Consider the following 18,691-nt stretch of genomic DNA (forward strand, 5'->3'; position numbering starts at 1 on the left):
CGCCTAATAATAATCCCTCCAAAACCCAAAACAATAATAAATTGGTCAATTTCAATCTACGACTGTTTGTGGGACATTGCTGTGCGCAATTGGCTGCTGTGTTCTATTTCTATTTCTATTTAGCGCAGGGACAGGTTGGCTTTGCTCTAAAATTAGAAGCAAAGCAATATTTGTCTCTGTTTAATTGAAAAGTGTTTTATTCACCTCTGGACACAGGGAAAATAATCAATAATTGCCATACATCTTTAAAACCTTATATAACTCTTTAGGCGATCACAGTCTCACCACCTCAAAAATGAAATACAAAACAATTGCATGTGTTTTTCGTCATTTTTTGTAAAAACTAAGAAATATAGTAATTTCATTCAAGAACATTATCAACAAAGTAAATGTAAGGAATATTTGGACATCTTGCCTAAAATATATCCCACATTGTTTTAATATAAATTAGAATTGGGTGGATGCTTTGGAGTTTATTATTAAAGAGCACATGCTCCTTCCCTTCTCTTTGACCGTGCCTTCAGCTCCCCTCTCGACTCTCTACCCCCTCCTCGTTCCCTCCCTTCCCTCCCCTCACCCTGACCATTTCCCCCCTGCTCGGGTCCTGACCCAACTGTCCAGCGCCTTGGGACGTCCTCCCGACGTGAAAGGCGCTCTATAAATGAAATCTTGTTGTTATTGTTGTTGTTAGCAAGAATGTCCATTGATAGAAAAAGATGTTCTTTGACTGCAGGGAGTATATTTGATCTTATTTAGATGGTGATTTTGTTGATGTTTCTTCATGGGTTATCAGTATCAAATAACATGGATTAGTCTTTATCATGAGATCATTTGGGAATTATTCAATTATAGTTTTAATCCTCGTAGCAGTATGTTCCTGTGAATAGTATTTGTTAGTTCCAGTTCTGACACTATTAAAAATAAAACTTCTTTCTCAGTGGTCTGCAAAGCATTTTCCAATATCTCAGAATATAGCGTTATGTGTACTAAAAGCTGTCAAATACTTTGACCCGATGTTGAGAGACATTTTTGAGAGGTTTAGTTTGCAATGGCACCACTGTCTTACTATTTTCTTAATGTGTTAAGAGTTTCCATCCCAAAAATCTTGCCCCCAGGCTTATGAAGCTTGTACAACTTAGTTTGGGCTACAAACCATCTGTGCCCCATCAGAGCCATAATGACCAGTGTTACTATGGAAGAAGAACAGAACAACCTCAGTATTGCTGAGACAAATTATAATACCTTATTATTGCCATTAACCACTAAGCTTAACTTAACAACACAAATAGGGATTGAATCTGAGACCTCCTGTATTTTGTTTGTACCTTTTTGTTGCACCCATTTGCAAGACCAGTGGCATTGTGCAATTTACTCAGAATAAGCACATTTTCTGAAGGGTGTGTGTATCTAAACCCTTTAATTCACCTTGTAATAATGAATAATGGCCAGAAGGTCCTAAGGCCACTTTGCAGTATTTAGAACTGTTAGCTTTTGCTTCTGTTTTCTAACAAAAGGTCTGTCAACTTGATAGACTGCTTTCTATTACACTTACAGGTAATTATTCTCGGTATTTGTACAAAGCCTATAGCGAAACATTAAAAAGTCCAAAAAGGGAGTATGTTCAGATTTTGGAGTATATTCACTATCCCTTCAGAGCAGTCACTATTCTATTGTAACTTTTCTTAGCTATAAGTTTCAATCTTGTGGACCCTTAATAAACTACTACAACAAATAAATAGCCCTGTCCATCTGTTCTTGCGTGGATAAAGTGTATCTGAGATACAGACCAATAATAGAAGTAATGTATCTAAAAGAATACAAACATTATATGGAGGTTTCTGAGAAAAGCATTATTGGTATTAAAACAAGATGCTGAATTAACATTGAAAAGATTAAGATTGTATCAACATTACACCTTTATTTAGGTTCTAAAAAAACAGTGCTGCCAGCATACCTAAGTAGAATCAGACTATTTGGCTTTTTGCCATTGTACTCGGATTGTTGCACGTCCCTATAGTCAAATGACTGACCATTTGGTGACAGACAGTAAGAAACAGAAGAAATAATAGAAGTAAAGGCAATCTAAAATGACTGGCTGCAATGAAGCCAAAAAATGTAACGGAAAAAAAATTTAGGTAGCATTTTGAAATATTTTGGGTTTTAGTTGTGGGCTGAATAAATCGTGAGGAGCCACATCCTCAGAATGGTTTGGTATTATTTCAGCCTTTAGATCAAAAAAAGCAGATAGACAATTCCTCAAGTAACCATAATGTGTTTTTCTTCTCAGACATTATACACCGAGACTATTGCAGAGGATGTTCCTTCTGGCAAATCAATCCTACTGGTCTCTGCCGTAGATGCAGATATTCGTTCAAACGCAAAAGTCACTTATACACTTCATGGACCTGGAGCAGAGAAATTCCTACTGGAACCAGAAACTGGTGAGAATGTACACTGTTCCTTTGTATTTATTTCACAGATGACTGGGAAGAAATTATAGTTTTTTTTTGTTTTCCTGCGTGCTTGGATGATTAACGTTCTCCTTGGAATGTGTCCAGACACTAAGAATGTGCTGTACAAAAATAGGGGAACCGCATTATAGTGCCCTTCAATATTGCATGCTAACCCAGCTTTTAATAATAATGTAATAATCCTTGCATTTGGTAGAGCGCCTTATCAATTCGGAAGAAAGAATCAATTCAGAGCCCTCCATGGCCTTGCTCCTCCCTACCTCTGTGACCTCCTAACCCCCTACCAACCTGTCTGCTCCCCCTGCTCAGCGGGCTCCAGCCTGCTTCATGTCGCCCGCCTCACCCCACCATTGGCGGGTGGGCCTTCAGGCTCTCTGGTTCCACTCTCTGGAACTCCATCCACCTTGCCCCCTTCAAGACCCTCCTCTTCGAATGTGCCTTCAGTCACCCTCCTACCCCTACCCTCCCAGCTCTCCACCCCTCCTGATCCCAATCACCGGTTTGGGTGCGGATCCCTGACTGTCCAGCACCTTGGGAAGTCCTCCTGACATGAAAGGTGCTACACAACTGTAATTTGTTGTTTAAGACTAAAAGATATTGCAGTCTTAATATGCCATTTATTTTAGCATTTTTGTTCAAAGCATCTTTCCACATTTATTTCTATTTCGTATTAAACAATAGGTGAGTTGAAAACTTCAGCTCCACTAGATCGTGAGCAGAAAGACGTTTATAATCTTCTAGTGAGAGCCAGAGATGGAGGTGGCCGTTTTTGCCAGGCTGATATTGTTCTGATATTAGAGGATGTCAACGACAATGCACCCGAATTTTCATCTGATCCATACACCATATCAGTCTTTGAGAACACTGCTGTTAAAACAATGTTGACAAGAGTTCAAGCCACCGATCAAGATGCAGGTAGGAAAATTTCAGATTCCAAGTATCAATAAATGTTTTTCAATAATGGATCTATGGGGTGTAGTTGATGACGATATTTGTAATCACAGGAGAGATTTGGATGAAGAAAGTTCTTCAGCGATTGGATCCTCTTTCCAGAATATGTTTGTAACTCTTTTAAAAAAAATAGAATTGTGGTTTAATTGACTTATCAAGCTCTTTTCACCACATATACTGTTATGTGAAGAGGCAGATAAAAATTAACAATTGCATAAGCTACTCTAGTTGTAACCTCGAGGCGTAAGAAAGTTTGTTGTGAGAAATATTCTATATTGAAAGTTCAATTAAGGAACACTAAAGAAAACGCAAATCATGTATTGAAATTCCAAGAACTTTATTCTTCCTGGTGTAGTTTTAAGTGCATCAGGTGAATTTGTTAAAGGTTCTGAAACTTCATACTCTAAAATCTGGCAGATATAATAAGATAATGTATACATTTTCATTGTTTTCATTACTGGTGTAAGGATTGTAAAACTACAACTTATCAATGATCTGATGTACACTAATAATCATAACATAATCAATCCATCAAACAATGTTCTGAATTTTACATGTATTCATGCTCCATAAACATAGACCACGAATGCAACAATTGGGATTACTTTGCTGCCGATCAATGCTTCATTTTGTTAGAGAATAATGTAATAATAATGTAACGTGTTTGAATTTGGAGCTTGTCAGAATGTTAACAACAATTGAGTAATCGATAGGTAAAGTGAAATCACTTTATTCCATGAATCACATGAACATTGTTTCAGTCTCACCAGATAGGTTTATTTCTCTTTTATATATAAATTGAACAGACGAATATGATTAATTATGCCAAATACCACTTCTCTTTTCAACAAAAGTTATTAGTATTAGCAAAAGTGTTGAGCTATGATGGTGTCCTCTGTTAACTGGGTGGGCGGTTTCTGTGTTTTTATGGGTAATATACAAATATATATTTAAATAGTGCCTTTCACTTAGGGAGGACATCCCAAGGAGTTTAACAGTACTGGCTGGGCACTAATAATGATATTTAATTTGCCTCTTTTGAATTGTTCTGATTTTAGTAAACCTTTTGACTATAAAATGGTTGACTTGAGTTGTATGTTTGCCACAGGTGTTACTTAAACTGTGAACTGCCCATGCAACCAGTGATGCTCAACTGTACATGTAGTGATGTGATGTACAGTTATATTTGTTGTTGCAATAACACTTCTTACCAAAAACATTCTACACTACTTTCTGATTCTTTATTATCTATGATAATTCTGGTAACAGTATTCCCACTATGTTTCAAAACACAGGGTTGAATCGTAAGGTGCTTTATTCACTCGTGGATTCCGCAGAGGATCACTTTTCCATCGATGAATTATCAGGCATTATGAGTTTGGAGAAACCTTTAGACCGAGAACTCCAAGGTTCATACATCCTAAAAGTGAAGGCCACTGATCAGGGCTCTCTTAGAAAACTTTCATCTGTTTCCACAGTTTTGGTTTCTGTGTTAGATATCAATGATAACCCACCTGTATTTGAGCACAGAGAATACCTAGCCACACTTTCTGAGGATATTTCTGTGGGAACTGAAGTCCTTCAAGTATTTGCAGCCAGCCGGGACATTGAAGCCAATGCAGAGATTACTTACTCCATCATAAATGGCAACGAGCATGGCAAGTTCAGCATAGATGCAAACAAAGGTATTTATTTTCAAAAATAGCAATTGTAGTTTTTATTTGCTGATCATAAATTAATAGTATTGCATTGAACATTGTTAACCATTCAACAGCTAAAGTCTAATTTAAGAATATCATGTTTTACATGTATTTTGTAACACTGGTGAATGATTTAATTTGTTGCATTGTTTTCTTTAATTTGTGATTCTGTTTTCATGTGCGTGACAGGTACTATTTTTGTGATTGACAACCTGGACTATGAGGCAGCTCATGAATATTATTTGACAGTTGAAGTCACGGATGGCGGCACGCCTTCACTTAATGATGTAGCGACAGTGAATATCAATGTGACAGATATCAATGACAACACTCCTCAATTTAGCCAGGAAGTGTACATGGCAGTGATAAGTGAAGACGCCTCTCTGGGACAGCTCATTGTTGCAGTATGTTCAAACATTTCATAAGACATATCTATTCTTCATGTCTAAATCACCTGTACAGTTTAATTAAGAATGCATTAATAGCATGAGTGGAGAAAGAACAGATCTGTGATAAACATAGACTTTGGCTGAATAAAAATGTGATCATTCTCGCTATAAAAAAAATTTAAGTTAATGAAGTTTGAGAATATCTTCATAGAATATTTAGCATGGAGGAGGTAATTCAGGCCATCAGATCTTTTCTTTTGAAGTATGTATCATCAATTATCCTTATTTTATTCCAACACCATTGTTTATTTGTAAGAGAGGTATATCAGTTTTGAATAATTTAAAACAATTGAAGCAGATTATTGCAGACTACTGTTTTTGAACTGCACCAGTATTGAAATGTAAAATTTGTTGCTGAAACAACAATACATTTATGTGTGTTGGTGCAACCCTTATGGTGTTCATGACTCTCTTACTTAAGACAAAGTCTCAAAATAACCTAATTTGAATAATTGCCAAGATTTAGTGTGTACATGACAGAGAATCTCAAGGTTATAAAAAATTGAACTTTTAAGTGCAGGGCAAAAGCCCTGTTTCATTTATAATAACATATTTAATTACTTTCCTTTATGAAACATAAACATATGTGCCTGGCTGTGAATTCCATTATCAGGCTTGAGCTCTGATCATGCCAAAATATTTGCACTGAAAGTTATTTCCCATGAGGATGTACTCAAAATGTTTTAGTAGCAAAGCTATACATGCCACTGGATGTTAAGAATGCATTGAAAGTTTTAGGCAAATATGACAACACTAATGATTTTATAATTTTTGTAGGTCGTAGCCGATGATTCAGATGGTCCATCAAACAACCAAATCCGCTACTCGATCATTAATGGCAATCAAGGGAACCCATTTACCATTGATTCTACGAGAGGAGAAATAAAGGTAGCAAAACATTTGGACAGAGAAAAAGTAAGTAGATTTGAAGTGTGGTTCAAGCATATCTTATTCAGTATAGTTTGTCACACTATTAGCAGCTGTTATTAAAATAATAACAACTTCCGTTTGATGTTATCGACTACTTACTAATATTTTTTTCTTGAGCTCATGAAAGAGAAAATAAGATCCAGTAAGACAGTAAAGTATGTATTTATGGATGAAGCCTCTGTCTTGAATTTGCTGAAATGTGTGACATTTTAAAATTAAAAATAAAATTGTGTGTTCAAAAATAAAATAACGTAACCAGTGTGTTGTGTTTTATGAAGCTAAAGATACATAACCCTGAAGAACGAGAACACTCTTTCTGATCATAGATTATTACTTTTTTTCCCTCTACAATTTAGATTTCTGGGTACACTCTGATGGTACAAGCTGCAGACAATGGCAATCCACCTTGGATCAATACAACTATTGTCAACATCGATGTGACTGATGTAAATGATAATCCTCCTGTGTTCTCACAGGGAAATTATAGTATTATCATCCAGGTAAGAATGGTGAAAAAATTCAGTAGCAACCAATAAAACTTCTGAAATTACATTTTTAAGGCAGATAGTTATTCATTTATCAAGTCAAAGGAACAACTTTTTTTTTGCAATATCTTTTGGATCCGTGAACTTAGATTTTCAAACATTTAAACTCATCACGCATCGGTACATGACAGCTTTTCATTAGGAAAGCAGTAGTCCAGTGTGAAACTGAGAAGTACAATGAGGCAGTGCACTATGTTACAAACCATCCCTCCTCAGGAACAGATTAGAATGTAGTACATCCTCATTGCAGCAGGAAAAACATTGATTGATTTGTTGTATCTTGTCAGGAGTTGTCTATGCCTATTCGTGTTCATTTTCAATTGACTCAAATTTCTCCTACGCTTTACTACCACATGATTCTGCTGTGCACAATTGGCTGCTGCATTTCACCCACAAAATATAGTCAAACCACTTTACAGTATATTCTGCAAAGCGCTTTGAGACGTCTCGAAGACGTGGTAAGGCGCTATATCAAATGCAAGGATTATTATTTATCACTTCCCAATGGGTGTCATAAAGTGATAAATTTCCCAAGAAATTTAGATCCCTGGTTAGAGGTTTGGAGCTGTATTCAGTCCAGATTTCCATTGTCTGACTCGACCTAGAGTCTATGAATTAAATGCTTAATGCTAGTACTTTATAACTACTTGTCCAATATACTACCTGCAATTACCTATAAGAACTTAGACACTAAACGAGCTGTGGTGATGTTCAATGCAGTAGCCTACCAGCAGCATTTCTGTGATCCGCTGGCAGGAGTCAACATTTAAGTGAGGCTGAAATGGATAACGTCAGGTCCTCTTTACCCCTGAGATCAAAGATTGAGTGTGTGTGGAAAGCCCCATCCAACAGCCCCTCTGAGAATTGAAATTGCTCAAAACAGGAAATTATTTAGCTGGCAGCCTCTGAAGGCAAAGTCATTACCTTGTGCCTGAGTTTTTGATGCTGAACTATGTGAGTTATTAGGTTTATGTAGTTTTATTTCAAACTAGTTTAAATTCTGTTTTGAGGCGAGGAATAGAATTCAGTGTTCCTATATTCAGTAGCTTGCACTTTCCAAGCAGGGATTAACATTCCCGATTTTCATAACAAATTAAAAAAGGCAGAGCAACTAAGTAATTTGTGTAGTCTAGAGTGATATTTTTCACTGCTTAAAGGAGGAAATATTTTACCGTATGAATGAAACAATGTCCATTTTTTAGGAAAATAAGCCTGTTGGATCCAGTGTGATGCAGCTCGAAGTGATAGATCAAGATTCTTCACATAATGGTCCTCCCTTCACCTTTGCAATCACTGATGGGAATGCAGAGAATGAATTTCAAATAAATCCTCAGGGGTTGTTGACATCATCAGTCCAACTCAACCACAAGTTGAAGGATATGTATCTGCTGCAAGTACAGGTAAAAGCAACATTAAACCTTGTGAATTATTATAGGACCCCGGATGATTTGTTTTATTTTGTATTAATTGCAATCTACATAAAATCGTTACCATGTAGAGTAAAATGGGTTTGATAGGAAAATAAGATGTAAAATTAATCAGAAATGCCCATATTAAGAACATGTCATGTGGGAGGCTTCATGCTGTGATAAGGTGATCATAGATACTTACTTGCCAGAAGCAGAACAAAATAAATGGAGATTTTACTGAACGTAATTGGTTGGGTGGTACTGCATAGTGGAACAGTTTGAACCATTCATGTTAAAGACCCAAACAAGGTGGTAGCAATTGGGTAGTTACTGTAATATAGTTACAATAAATAAAACAGGAGAGAAACAAAGAAGATACACAAACTTTCTTACATGGGATATTACAAGAAATAATGTGGTAGCCAACCATGCAGCTTACTGCTATGAAACACTAATAACTTTTTAACAAGTTTTAAACTAGGAGCTCATATTCATTAGGGCTTCGGCTGACAGAGTTGAGGGCATGTCTGTGCCTCTCAAGTCTTATTGATGAGCAAGGTAGGTGGCCCAACTGTCACCAATGCTTTGGATTATTAAAAGCAGTCTGTATTTGTCTCTGGCACAGCTTTGAGAGATAACTTACTAAGTGCGTTGGACAGCTGTGCAGTTCGGAATTTGAGCACGGCAGCCCCTCAAATGTTTTTCATTGATAATCATTGTACATTAAAATCACATTTTCTGAGAGGGAACTCTGTTAGCACAAAACCTGTGAAATGCTACAGAGTATATGTAATGAAAATGAGCTTGGAATGTAAAACCTGTTTCTTATTTAGGTGACCGATAGTGGACGACCTCCGTTATCCTCTTCAACATTCATTACTGTTAAAATTATTGAAGAAAGTATTTATCCTCCAGCCATTCTTCCTCTGGAAATCCACATAGCAACTGTTGGAGATGAGTATTCAGGTGGTGTTATTGGAAAGATTCATGCAACAGATCAGGATATATATGACACTCTCACCTACAGTCTAGCTACAAACATGGGAAACTCATTTGCAGTCTCCAGCACCGATGGCAAAGTGATTGCTCATAAGGATTTGGATGTTGGACAATATCGTCTGAATGTCACTGTTACCGATGGCCGCTTTACAGCAGCTGCTGATGTGTTTGTACATATTAAGAAAGCAAGTCAAAATCTGGTCAACAATGCTATTGCCATTCGCTTTGCAAAAATTGCACCAGAAGAGTTCATAGGAGACTATTGGCGGAACTTCCAAAGAGCCTTGCGAAACATTCTTGCCATTAGAAAACATGATATCCATATTATAAGTCTACAGCCTTCTGAAATCCCTTCAAATTTGGATGTACTTCTTGCTATTGAAAAAACAAGCAACGAGTTACATCTCCCCGATGTCCTCTTCCGGAAGTTGAATACTTCAGTGGGAGACATTGAGGAAATGATGGGTGTCCGAATTCTGAAAATCATTAACAAGCTTTGTGCTGGCCTGGACTGTCCTCTTAAATATTGTGAAGAGAAGATTACTGTAGACAGAAACAGTATATCAACTCACAGCACTGCTAGACTGAGCTTTGTCACCCCGCGGCATCACAGAACAGCAGTCTGTCTTTGTAAAGGTAAGAGAGTATTCTAAGCTATGACTCTACAACTATGGCTACACAGTGAGCAATTGCTTGTCTCCTGGTTACGATTGCAAAGTCTCTTTAGTGTGTTGAGGATAATATTACTTTTTGGTGATGCAATGTGCCTCTCCCTGTTTTGTTAAAGCATCCTTGGGAACTGCTCTAGAGAGAATGTTATAAGATAGGGAGGAACCACATTATAAATGGGGAATTTTATATGTATGCTTCATTGTTGAGGAAATCATAGAAGTGCTTTTATATCTGAGAATACTAGATGGACTGATGCATAAAAGGAAGCTGTCTTATCTGAATGTGAACAATTTTTCAAGTTAGCAGAACAACTAGGGGCAAATATGCATATGTTTTAAAGTTGTGATTTTCCCCACAATATTCACAATTATGTGCACTAAATTGCTTTTGTGAATTTAATTTCAGCTAATACTTAAAAATGTTGATGCAGCAGCAGTAATGTAAAACAATGCATTTCACAGTTCTGTTTGACCACTATAAAGAGTAATTTATTTTCTTTATTGTTTTTAGATGGCAAATGCCCTAACATGCATAAACTGTGTGAAGGTAATTCTTGCCCTGCTGACACTGAATGTGTACCAGATACAAAGGAAGAAAGGTACACCTGTTTGTGTAAAAATGGCAAACACAGCCAGTGCTCTGGTAAGGATTTTCCCAAGCCTTTGTGAAATCTAACTCTTAAAAAAATCATTTCATTCATCATGATGGATCAGTTGACACTGAAAAGGTTCTACCTGTTACATATTTTATTTGGCAGGTTTCATTATCACCTATCATAATAGTAAATGTTGGTTTTAATTTTCAGGTGGGCCTTCTCTGTCATTCAACGGTAACAGTTACGTGAAGTACCGACTTGTGGAAAATGAAAACAAAGAGGAAATGAAACTCTCACTACGCTTACGAACTTATCATCCACATGCAGTTATCATGTATGCTAAGGGGACAGACTACAGCATTCTAGAGGTATGCTTCAAATAGAACCTAATGGACATGTGCAAATAAAGGACAAAGCACTAGACCATTTAAGCAGTAAGAGAGAAAATCAAGAACTTTTTGTGCAATTTCTGTTTCTCCTATGTTGCATTATTGGTTCACCTAAAAGGTATAATTTGCAGTTCAAAAATGTACGAGAAAGTGAACTTCAATTTAAAATGAAGATGTTTTTAATTGCTGTAGTGGTCTATTTCCTTTCAAATATAAATTGGTTGCATAAAACGACAAGTGTCATTATTCAGAAGGGCCTGAAGATACGTTGGATCATGTGGCAGGACCTGTAACAAAACATTCCCAAATGTCTCAAATCATGTGTCAGTAAGAATCGTATTTGTGTGTGCTGTTCTGAAGTACGAGGATGTGTAAATTATTTAAATTAAATGTGCATTTCTTTTATATTTGTACGAGGAATTAGGAAAAATGGAAGCTTCTGATTTTGAATAAAAAATTAAACAATACTGCAGGCTAAAACGCCTGAGATTTATCTATATTTGTGCAACTAAAGTTCATTAACTCTATCTAAATGTATCACCTTTTCACTGATATGTGTAATCCAACGAGTAAAACTAGGCAATTCCATTTATTATTCGCATTCCTGCTTTTCAGATTAACAATGGGAAGCTGCAGTACAAGTTTGACTGTGGCAGTGGCCCAGGGACTGTATCCGTACAAAGCAGTCAAATCAATGATGGCCAGTGGCATTCTATTTCACTTGAGGTGGATGGCAATTATGCAAGATTAGTGCTAGACAGACTCCACACCGCAGCTGGCACTGCCCCAGGTACCCTGAGAACGCTGAACCTAGACAACTTTTTATACTTTGGGGGCCATGTTCGACAGCAGAACACAAAGCATGGCAGGAGTCTACAAGTCAGCAATGGCTTCAGAGGCTGTCTGGATTCCGTTTTGCTGAATGGACAGGCACTACCTTTGAACAATAAGACAAAGATTAACGCAGTTATGGAGGAATCTGTCGAAATGTCTCCTGGATGTTCCCTGGTGCTTGCAGAAGGCTGCTCCAGCAATCCATGCTTGAATGCTGGTACGTGCTCTTCACTACGGAATGGAGGTAAGTCAAGAGTTTTAAGAACAAAGGAGAGTTATGTCACAGCAATGAATAATCTTTCAGATAACTTGTAAGGAATAATGAGGGATAATGGGTTTATTTATCTTCTATTGCAAAACAAGAATTCTGGGATAATCTTCACAAAGGATTTTGCTCATGCGATTGTTTTTGAAAAGACGATTGTACAGTTTGCATTTCCGAAACACTGCACACAATTAGTTCCAATCTATTCATAGAAGATTGGCTGTGTTTCTATATGGTTTGAATTGTAATAGTAAAGGGAAGGACTGGACTGTCTGTGTGATTTTACAGTCCTGAGCAGATATCGTACTCATCCGTTTTTTTTTGAGGGAGTTAATCAATGTACAATTAACTTTCTTTGTTTGGAGCCAGTTCCACTCACTGTAGTAACAAAAAAACATAAATCTTATAGACTCCTTTCAAGCATTTTAGTTGTAAAGCTTTTCCTCCAATGCTGTTTTCCAATAATCTAAATCAAATCATCTACTTGTCCATTAGAAACTCAAAGATGAGCAAACTGACAAAATTGAGAGTAATATAGTACATACTTGTAACTAAGGTTGCCAATTTTTCTGACAAGAAAAATAAGCTGCTGAATCCCAGAGTCATCGTTGTTCCACTTCTCTGAATTCCCTTCAGCTCCTCCATCTTTTGATGGAAAAATGCCAAAGCTGTATCTAGTATTCCAAATGTCTCATCAGTGATCTGTGCAAGATTAGAATTACTTCTTTTGCATTTTAGTCAAATACCAAGCATGTATTCGTAGAAAGAAAAGGGAAGGGTTGAAATTGGAGGAGAAATATTTGAAATTAACTATCTTGTGAGTAAAATATGGATTCAATGTCATTCTGATACAATGTACAATATTGAATAATTATTATCAACCTAGTCACGCTGCCTTTAGCAAATCGAGTGGTGTATGTTGCCAATTAAATTCTCATTCTAGTGTTTTGTGTATGTGTTGAAAAGACCATTGTTCTTATATTTGTGATGGAAAGTGAAATGTGATGTTCTGTAACTTGTGCAGTGTTTGTGAATTGCCTTTTGCCATTTGTTTATTGCATTGTTGACAGTTAACTGAATAAAGAAAAATAAGGCAGAGTTTGTCAAATGCTGTAAAAGAGCAGCTGCAATTTCTGTGCAGTTCTGCTGATGTGTTTGTAACAAATTATAAGGCAGCAAGCTTTTCTATTCAATACTGTGATAGGGTTCTTTGGAATGTCTAAATATTAGAATTGGCTGATGTATTTGGACCCTGGGAAGTATTGACTTCACACAGAATGAATAATGTTAAGTAATCAATGAGTTTCGTTTCTCTATAGAATATCCTGGCTGTCAATGCTAGTTTTGTGTATACAGTACAAAGTAGTATATCATACAAAGCTGCCGCAAAAATATAAATGTCTTACATTATTTTGGGTTATATTACACAAAATTGTAGCCACTCAGATTGTGTAAATGGGGTAGCTGATGTACTTAAAGTCGCTGGTAAGTGGCAGTGGCTTTATATTTTATTTTAAATCACTGTTTTTATGACAGGTAACTGCTCACTGAGCAGAAATGCATATCCTTATGAATAAACCAATTTCAGATCCTACACAAATTGGAAGCATCTCTTCCGTCAATTCTCATTCTAGAAGGAATCACTATATTTTTTCATATCACACCAGAAGATGTTAAATTTCAACAACCTCTATAAATATGCTAATACAGCATCACAAATGGCAATGCTCTCAACCGAGACATTTTTAATAAGTATTTAATATTGTTAAATGATAATAATCTCTGGTATTTTGTAGAATTATAGCACTGTAGAATTCTTCCGTAGAATTCTGGAAGAATTCTACATTACTGTAATTCTACAAAATACTCAATTAATCTTCAGATTATTGTTAACAGTCGTGACTTGAGTTGGCGAAAATGTCATTTAATAATTCACGCAGACCACTGATCTGTATGCTTGATGCACATTTTGATTATTTTCAGTTAACTAGCTGAGTATTGGGCATTTTGGTACAATATGTAGATGTGATTAAAAGGCAACATAATCACAATGCATTTGAATAATGGAATAGATTGAAAAGGGGATTTGTAATGGATTTTATTTTGTGGCAACAGAGGAAAGTGAAACTTAATTCATTTCAATATTGGTGTCGGCAACTACTGTATGACTATGGCTAATGATTTTTAAAATAATTTTGCAGAGTCAAGATAACTACACATAACACTTCTATTTAATGATGATTTTTTAGTTTGTGGAATTGCAATCCGATCGGAATTGAGGGAAGTGAGAATATTTCCTGTGTTTGGGATCAGGGGGAGGGGAGGAGTGGGGAGCGGATTGGAATCCTGTAGCCCAGTGGTTAGAGCACTCGGCTCACAAGTGAGAGGATCTGGGTTCGATTGCTGGGCGGAGTAAAATCTTAGGCAAGTTTCCTTACTCCACAAACCTGTTTATCTAGCAGTAAGTAGGTAAACACTGTTTGTCGATTTATGGATCGCTTTTTTAAAAAACAATTGCTGATGTATTTTGGACGCTCAAACCACGACTGTTTATGGGGACATTACTGTATGGAATTGGCTGCCACGTTTCGCCCACAAAATATACAGTCAATCCACTTTACTGTATATTCTGTTAAGCACTTTGAAACATCTCAAAGACATGATCAAGTACCGTATCAAATGCATGGATTATTATTATTTTTCTGTATTTTTACAGGTTATTTCTGCAAGTGTACACACATGTTTATGGGCATTCACTGTGAGGATAGAGTCAGCCCTTGTGCGTCTAATCCTTGTCTGTATGGTGGGACTTGCATTTCAGTGAATGATGATTATGATTATATCTGTCAATGCAGAGGACAGTATACGGGACAAAGGTTAGTCTTTCTCTTGTTTTCTAGATACCATTTAATTGCAAAATGTGAACATGTTTTGAACTGTTGACATCAAGAGGTATGGACGGTACGGTTATTTGCACAGTGAAGTTTGGAATTTTGAATACCTATAGCCTAAATTAATCTTATCCACAATATGACTGAAAGAAGGAGTCTGATTTTCTAGTTATTTTCCATAGCTGCAAGTGAGGTTACAGTATGGCAAGCTATGTGGTTTTCTGCTTCTTGAAAAAAAANCCTGGATAAGTCAGAATTGGGCTTATAATCACCAATGAAAGAAATCATGTTATCAAATATCAAAACAATAAATACAAGATAATGAGAGACTCTGAAATCATGATTGATGGTTAAATCTATTTACTTATCCCATGCACCTTGTCCTGCTTCTTTAAAAACTTACACTTGATGCAAATTAGTATATTTATGAAAGGTATTCATCATTCTTTCCTATAAAACTTGTAATTTAATTTTACTTCTGTAGCTTCCAAGGATATTGAAAATAAATAATATGGGATGAACGAACAGCCACGACAAGAAAGCAGTACACCTCAGGGGTTCTAATTTCTAGTTTTGTAATACCATGTGTAAATGCACATGTATAAACAGTACACTGATGTTCTTGGTTATGTACTAAAGCAATATAGGTGATTCTGAAATCATTTACATTGGTTTCTTCTTACATAAACGCCTGTAATTCCTTCTTACACATAAAGATAATACAGTCACAATTTCAGGTAAGAATAGTCCTTCTATATCTGATCCAACTTTCCAGGACGATTCCTTAAGCACATGTATCTCATAATCTAATAACCCTGAATGATTTTAATTTCCAGGAATTTTTCTAAATTCTCCATCTTCACTGAAACATTTCCACATTTTTTATCTGAGTGTAATTTTTTTCCCTTCCACTAAAAAAAGTCCACTTCCTATTTTGAAGCCAAATTATAAGCATTTGCACTAAAAATTATTTTTTGTTGCTAGCTTTGCAGAGTCCCGACATCTTGAAAATGTAAACCATTATTACTGCTGTATGAAATCATTTCCTCATTAATTTTTGATAAGGAAAAAAACAGATAATGCAAAATTGATGAATCCAATGAAATCATGGCAAATCTGAAATATGAAGATGTTTAAAACTTGATTTTCAGCAAAACTATAACCTGCTGATTTTAACTATAAGTGAGGCTTTGGAATTTCTGTTTTAAACTATAGAAAACTATAAAACGCCACTAATTCCCCAGAAATTAAATTGGTGTTTATACAATAAATAGCAAAAAAACATTGGAAATAGTTACTCAAATCCGAGGTGAGATTTTCTCTTTCTCCCTCACTCGCTATTGCTGGTGCCATGGTGTGCCAACTGTGCAGGATCACTCACCGTGTCCGATGAAGCGTTTGAGAGGACAGAGGCACTGAGTGTCCGTGAGGGCTCCTCCCTCCCTCCCTCTCTTCCCTCCCTTCCTCCCTCCATGTGCACAGGCGAGTATTCTCATTACTGTAATGAAAGCTTTCAAAACCATCAAGTTATAAAAACTCGAAAATTGGTAAGAAAATTAAATAAACCCGAAAGGTTTAAATTAATAAATCCCGAAAATGCCTCCGCCTTTTCTCCTTTGGTTGGAAATTGAACTGAAAACTAATAAACTGTTATACTGAATTGAAATGTCTCTATCTTGATTTTAGGTGCCAGATAGGTCCATACTGCAAAGATAATCCTTGTAAAAATAACGGTAGATGCATAGATAGTCTGGATGGCCCCGTCTGTGAATGTGAAATGGGTTACCGTGGAGAAAGGTTTGTATTCTCCAGTTTCCTAGATCTACAGCTTCAAATATATTTTCAGCATTTCTTTTAAGAAATTCCACTGTTCATTTTACTTGAACTTTTCCCCTAGGTGTTTGGCTGATATTGATGAGTGCCATGAAAACCCTTGCCAAAATGGAGCGAAATGTGCAAACACCTACGGCTCCTTCAACTGTACCTGTAACCGTGGGTACGATGGGAAACTGTGCACTGACACTTTAATGAACAAATATGTTTCCACACCCTGGAATATTGGCTTAGAAGAAGTTATTGGAATTATTGTCTTTGTGGCAACTATATTCATCCTTGTTTTAGTTTTTGTTGTCTTCCGTAAGAAAATTTGTAAACAGAAGCATCGCATGGAGGCTGCTGAGAAGCGATTAGGAGCTACTACATCTTTCTTGCAGAAGAACTATTTTGACTCAAAAATCACTAAAACCATCTACTCAGACATTCCACCGCAGGTGCCTGTTCGCCCCATCTCTTACACTCCGAGTATTCCCAGCGATTCCAGAAACAATCTTGACCGCAATTCCTTTGAAGGATCTGCCATCCCAGAGCACCCAGAGTTCAGCACCTTCAACCCAGACTCTCTACATGGGCACCGCAAAACAGTAGCTGTCTGCAGCGTTGCTCCAAATCTACCTCCTCCCCCTCCGTCTAACTCTCCTTCAGATTGTGATTCTATTCAAAAACCCAACTGGGACTATGAGTACGACAGTGAGTATTTCAACTAACTCATTAAAAATTAGAATATATCAAGGAGACAGTTATATTTCTTTATCGTTTCCTCCCCCCATTCTTATTGCACATGGTAATTCTTAGCCAAGAAAACAGGCAGGTAAATTGCTTCCCTGCCACTCTGCATGTATCAGTCTCTGCTAGGAAGTGCATGATACTGCAGTAACCTAGCTTGACTAGGCTGTCCTGCATTCATTTTATTTCTTCTCCTGCCCCTGCATTGTTTCCACTCATTCAAATCTATCTTAGTCTTCATCGCTAAATGTAGCACAATCGTTTAACTATGTCTATAATTGGATCATTATTTTTAGTCTCAGCATAAAATAGTCCCCAATTGCCACCTCTGATACTGACAATTGGGAAATTGTGGTGACGATCCATAACTTACTGTTCCATGCAATTATTTTAATAGCACTTCACACCTCTCCTATCGCTTTTCCATTCAAATTTACATAATATTGATAATATTAGCTGATTAGCACCATAAGTGCTGCTTTTGTGATCTGATAACATTTGTATGAACAGCATACTTTACTTGCCTTGATTTCTCATAAGAATTTTTAAAAATATGTTTTTCAAATTGTGTATCTATCAAACCTACTCAAGTAAGGTGGTTGTACTGTTGTTTGGTAAAAGAACATCTGTGTGCAAGGTTCAGGTAACAGGAATCCTGTATATCTATTTTGTTCATTTATAGCTAAAGTGGTGGATCTTGATCCCTGTCTATCAAAGAAGTCTCTCGAGGACAATGCTTGCCAACCTTTTAACACCCATGGAAGCATCTCAGAAGTGCAGTCCCTGAGCTCTTTCCAGTCTGAATCATGTGATGACAACGGTAAGAATTTCAGACATCAAAATCTATATTGTCGTGTTCTGTTACACTAAGCTGCCAGTTTTAGGTGACATTGAATTCTTATTGTAACTCAACACAAAATATACAATTGACCAAAGGTTTTAAAGGCAGTTCATTCCAAGTATCTCTATACATAATAGCTGAAGTTTTCAGTAACTGTTATATTGTTAGTGATCTTAAGCCTACTAAAA

The 18,691-nt window shown here is 36.6% G+C and overlaps 1 protein-coding gene across 1 annotated transcript in view; it reads left to right on the forward strand.

Moving 5' to 3' along the window:
• Positions 1-18,691, forward strand: part of fat1a (FAT atypical cadherin 1a) — a 126,114-nt gene that overhangs the window by 101,572 nt on the left and 5,851 nt on the right. The window contains 15 exon segments of the mRNA XM_042342327.1: positions 2,288-2,441; positions 3,153-3,386; positions 4,718-5,107; positions 5,312-5,526; positions 6,349-6,486; positions 6,858-7,001; positions 8,249-8,446; positions 9,289-10,090; positions 10,637-10,768; positions 10,932-11,089; positions 11,726-12,188; positions 14,926-15,085; positions 16,787-16,897; positions 16,998-17,626; positions 18,345-18,482. Coding sequence (XP_042198261.1) covers positions 2,288-2,441; positions 3,153-3,386; positions 4,718-5,107; positions 5,312-5,526; positions 6,349-6,486; positions 6,858-7,001; positions 8,249-8,446; positions 9,289-10,090; positions 10,637-10,768; positions 10,932-11,089; positions 11,726-12,188; positions 14,926-15,085; positions 16,787-16,897; positions 16,998-17,626; positions 18,345-18,482 — 4,066 coding nt within the window.

Source organism: Callorhinchus milii, unplaced genomic scaffold, assembly GCF_018977255.1.
Source record: "Callorhinchus milii isolate IMCB2004 unplaced genomic scaffold, IMCB_Cmil_1.0 Scaffold1, whole genome shotgun sequence".
In the NCBI taxonomy this organism is placed as follows: domain Eukaryota; kingdom Metazoa; phylum Chordata; class Chondrichthyes; order Chimaeriformes; family Callorhinchidae; genus Callorhinchus; species Callorhinchus milii.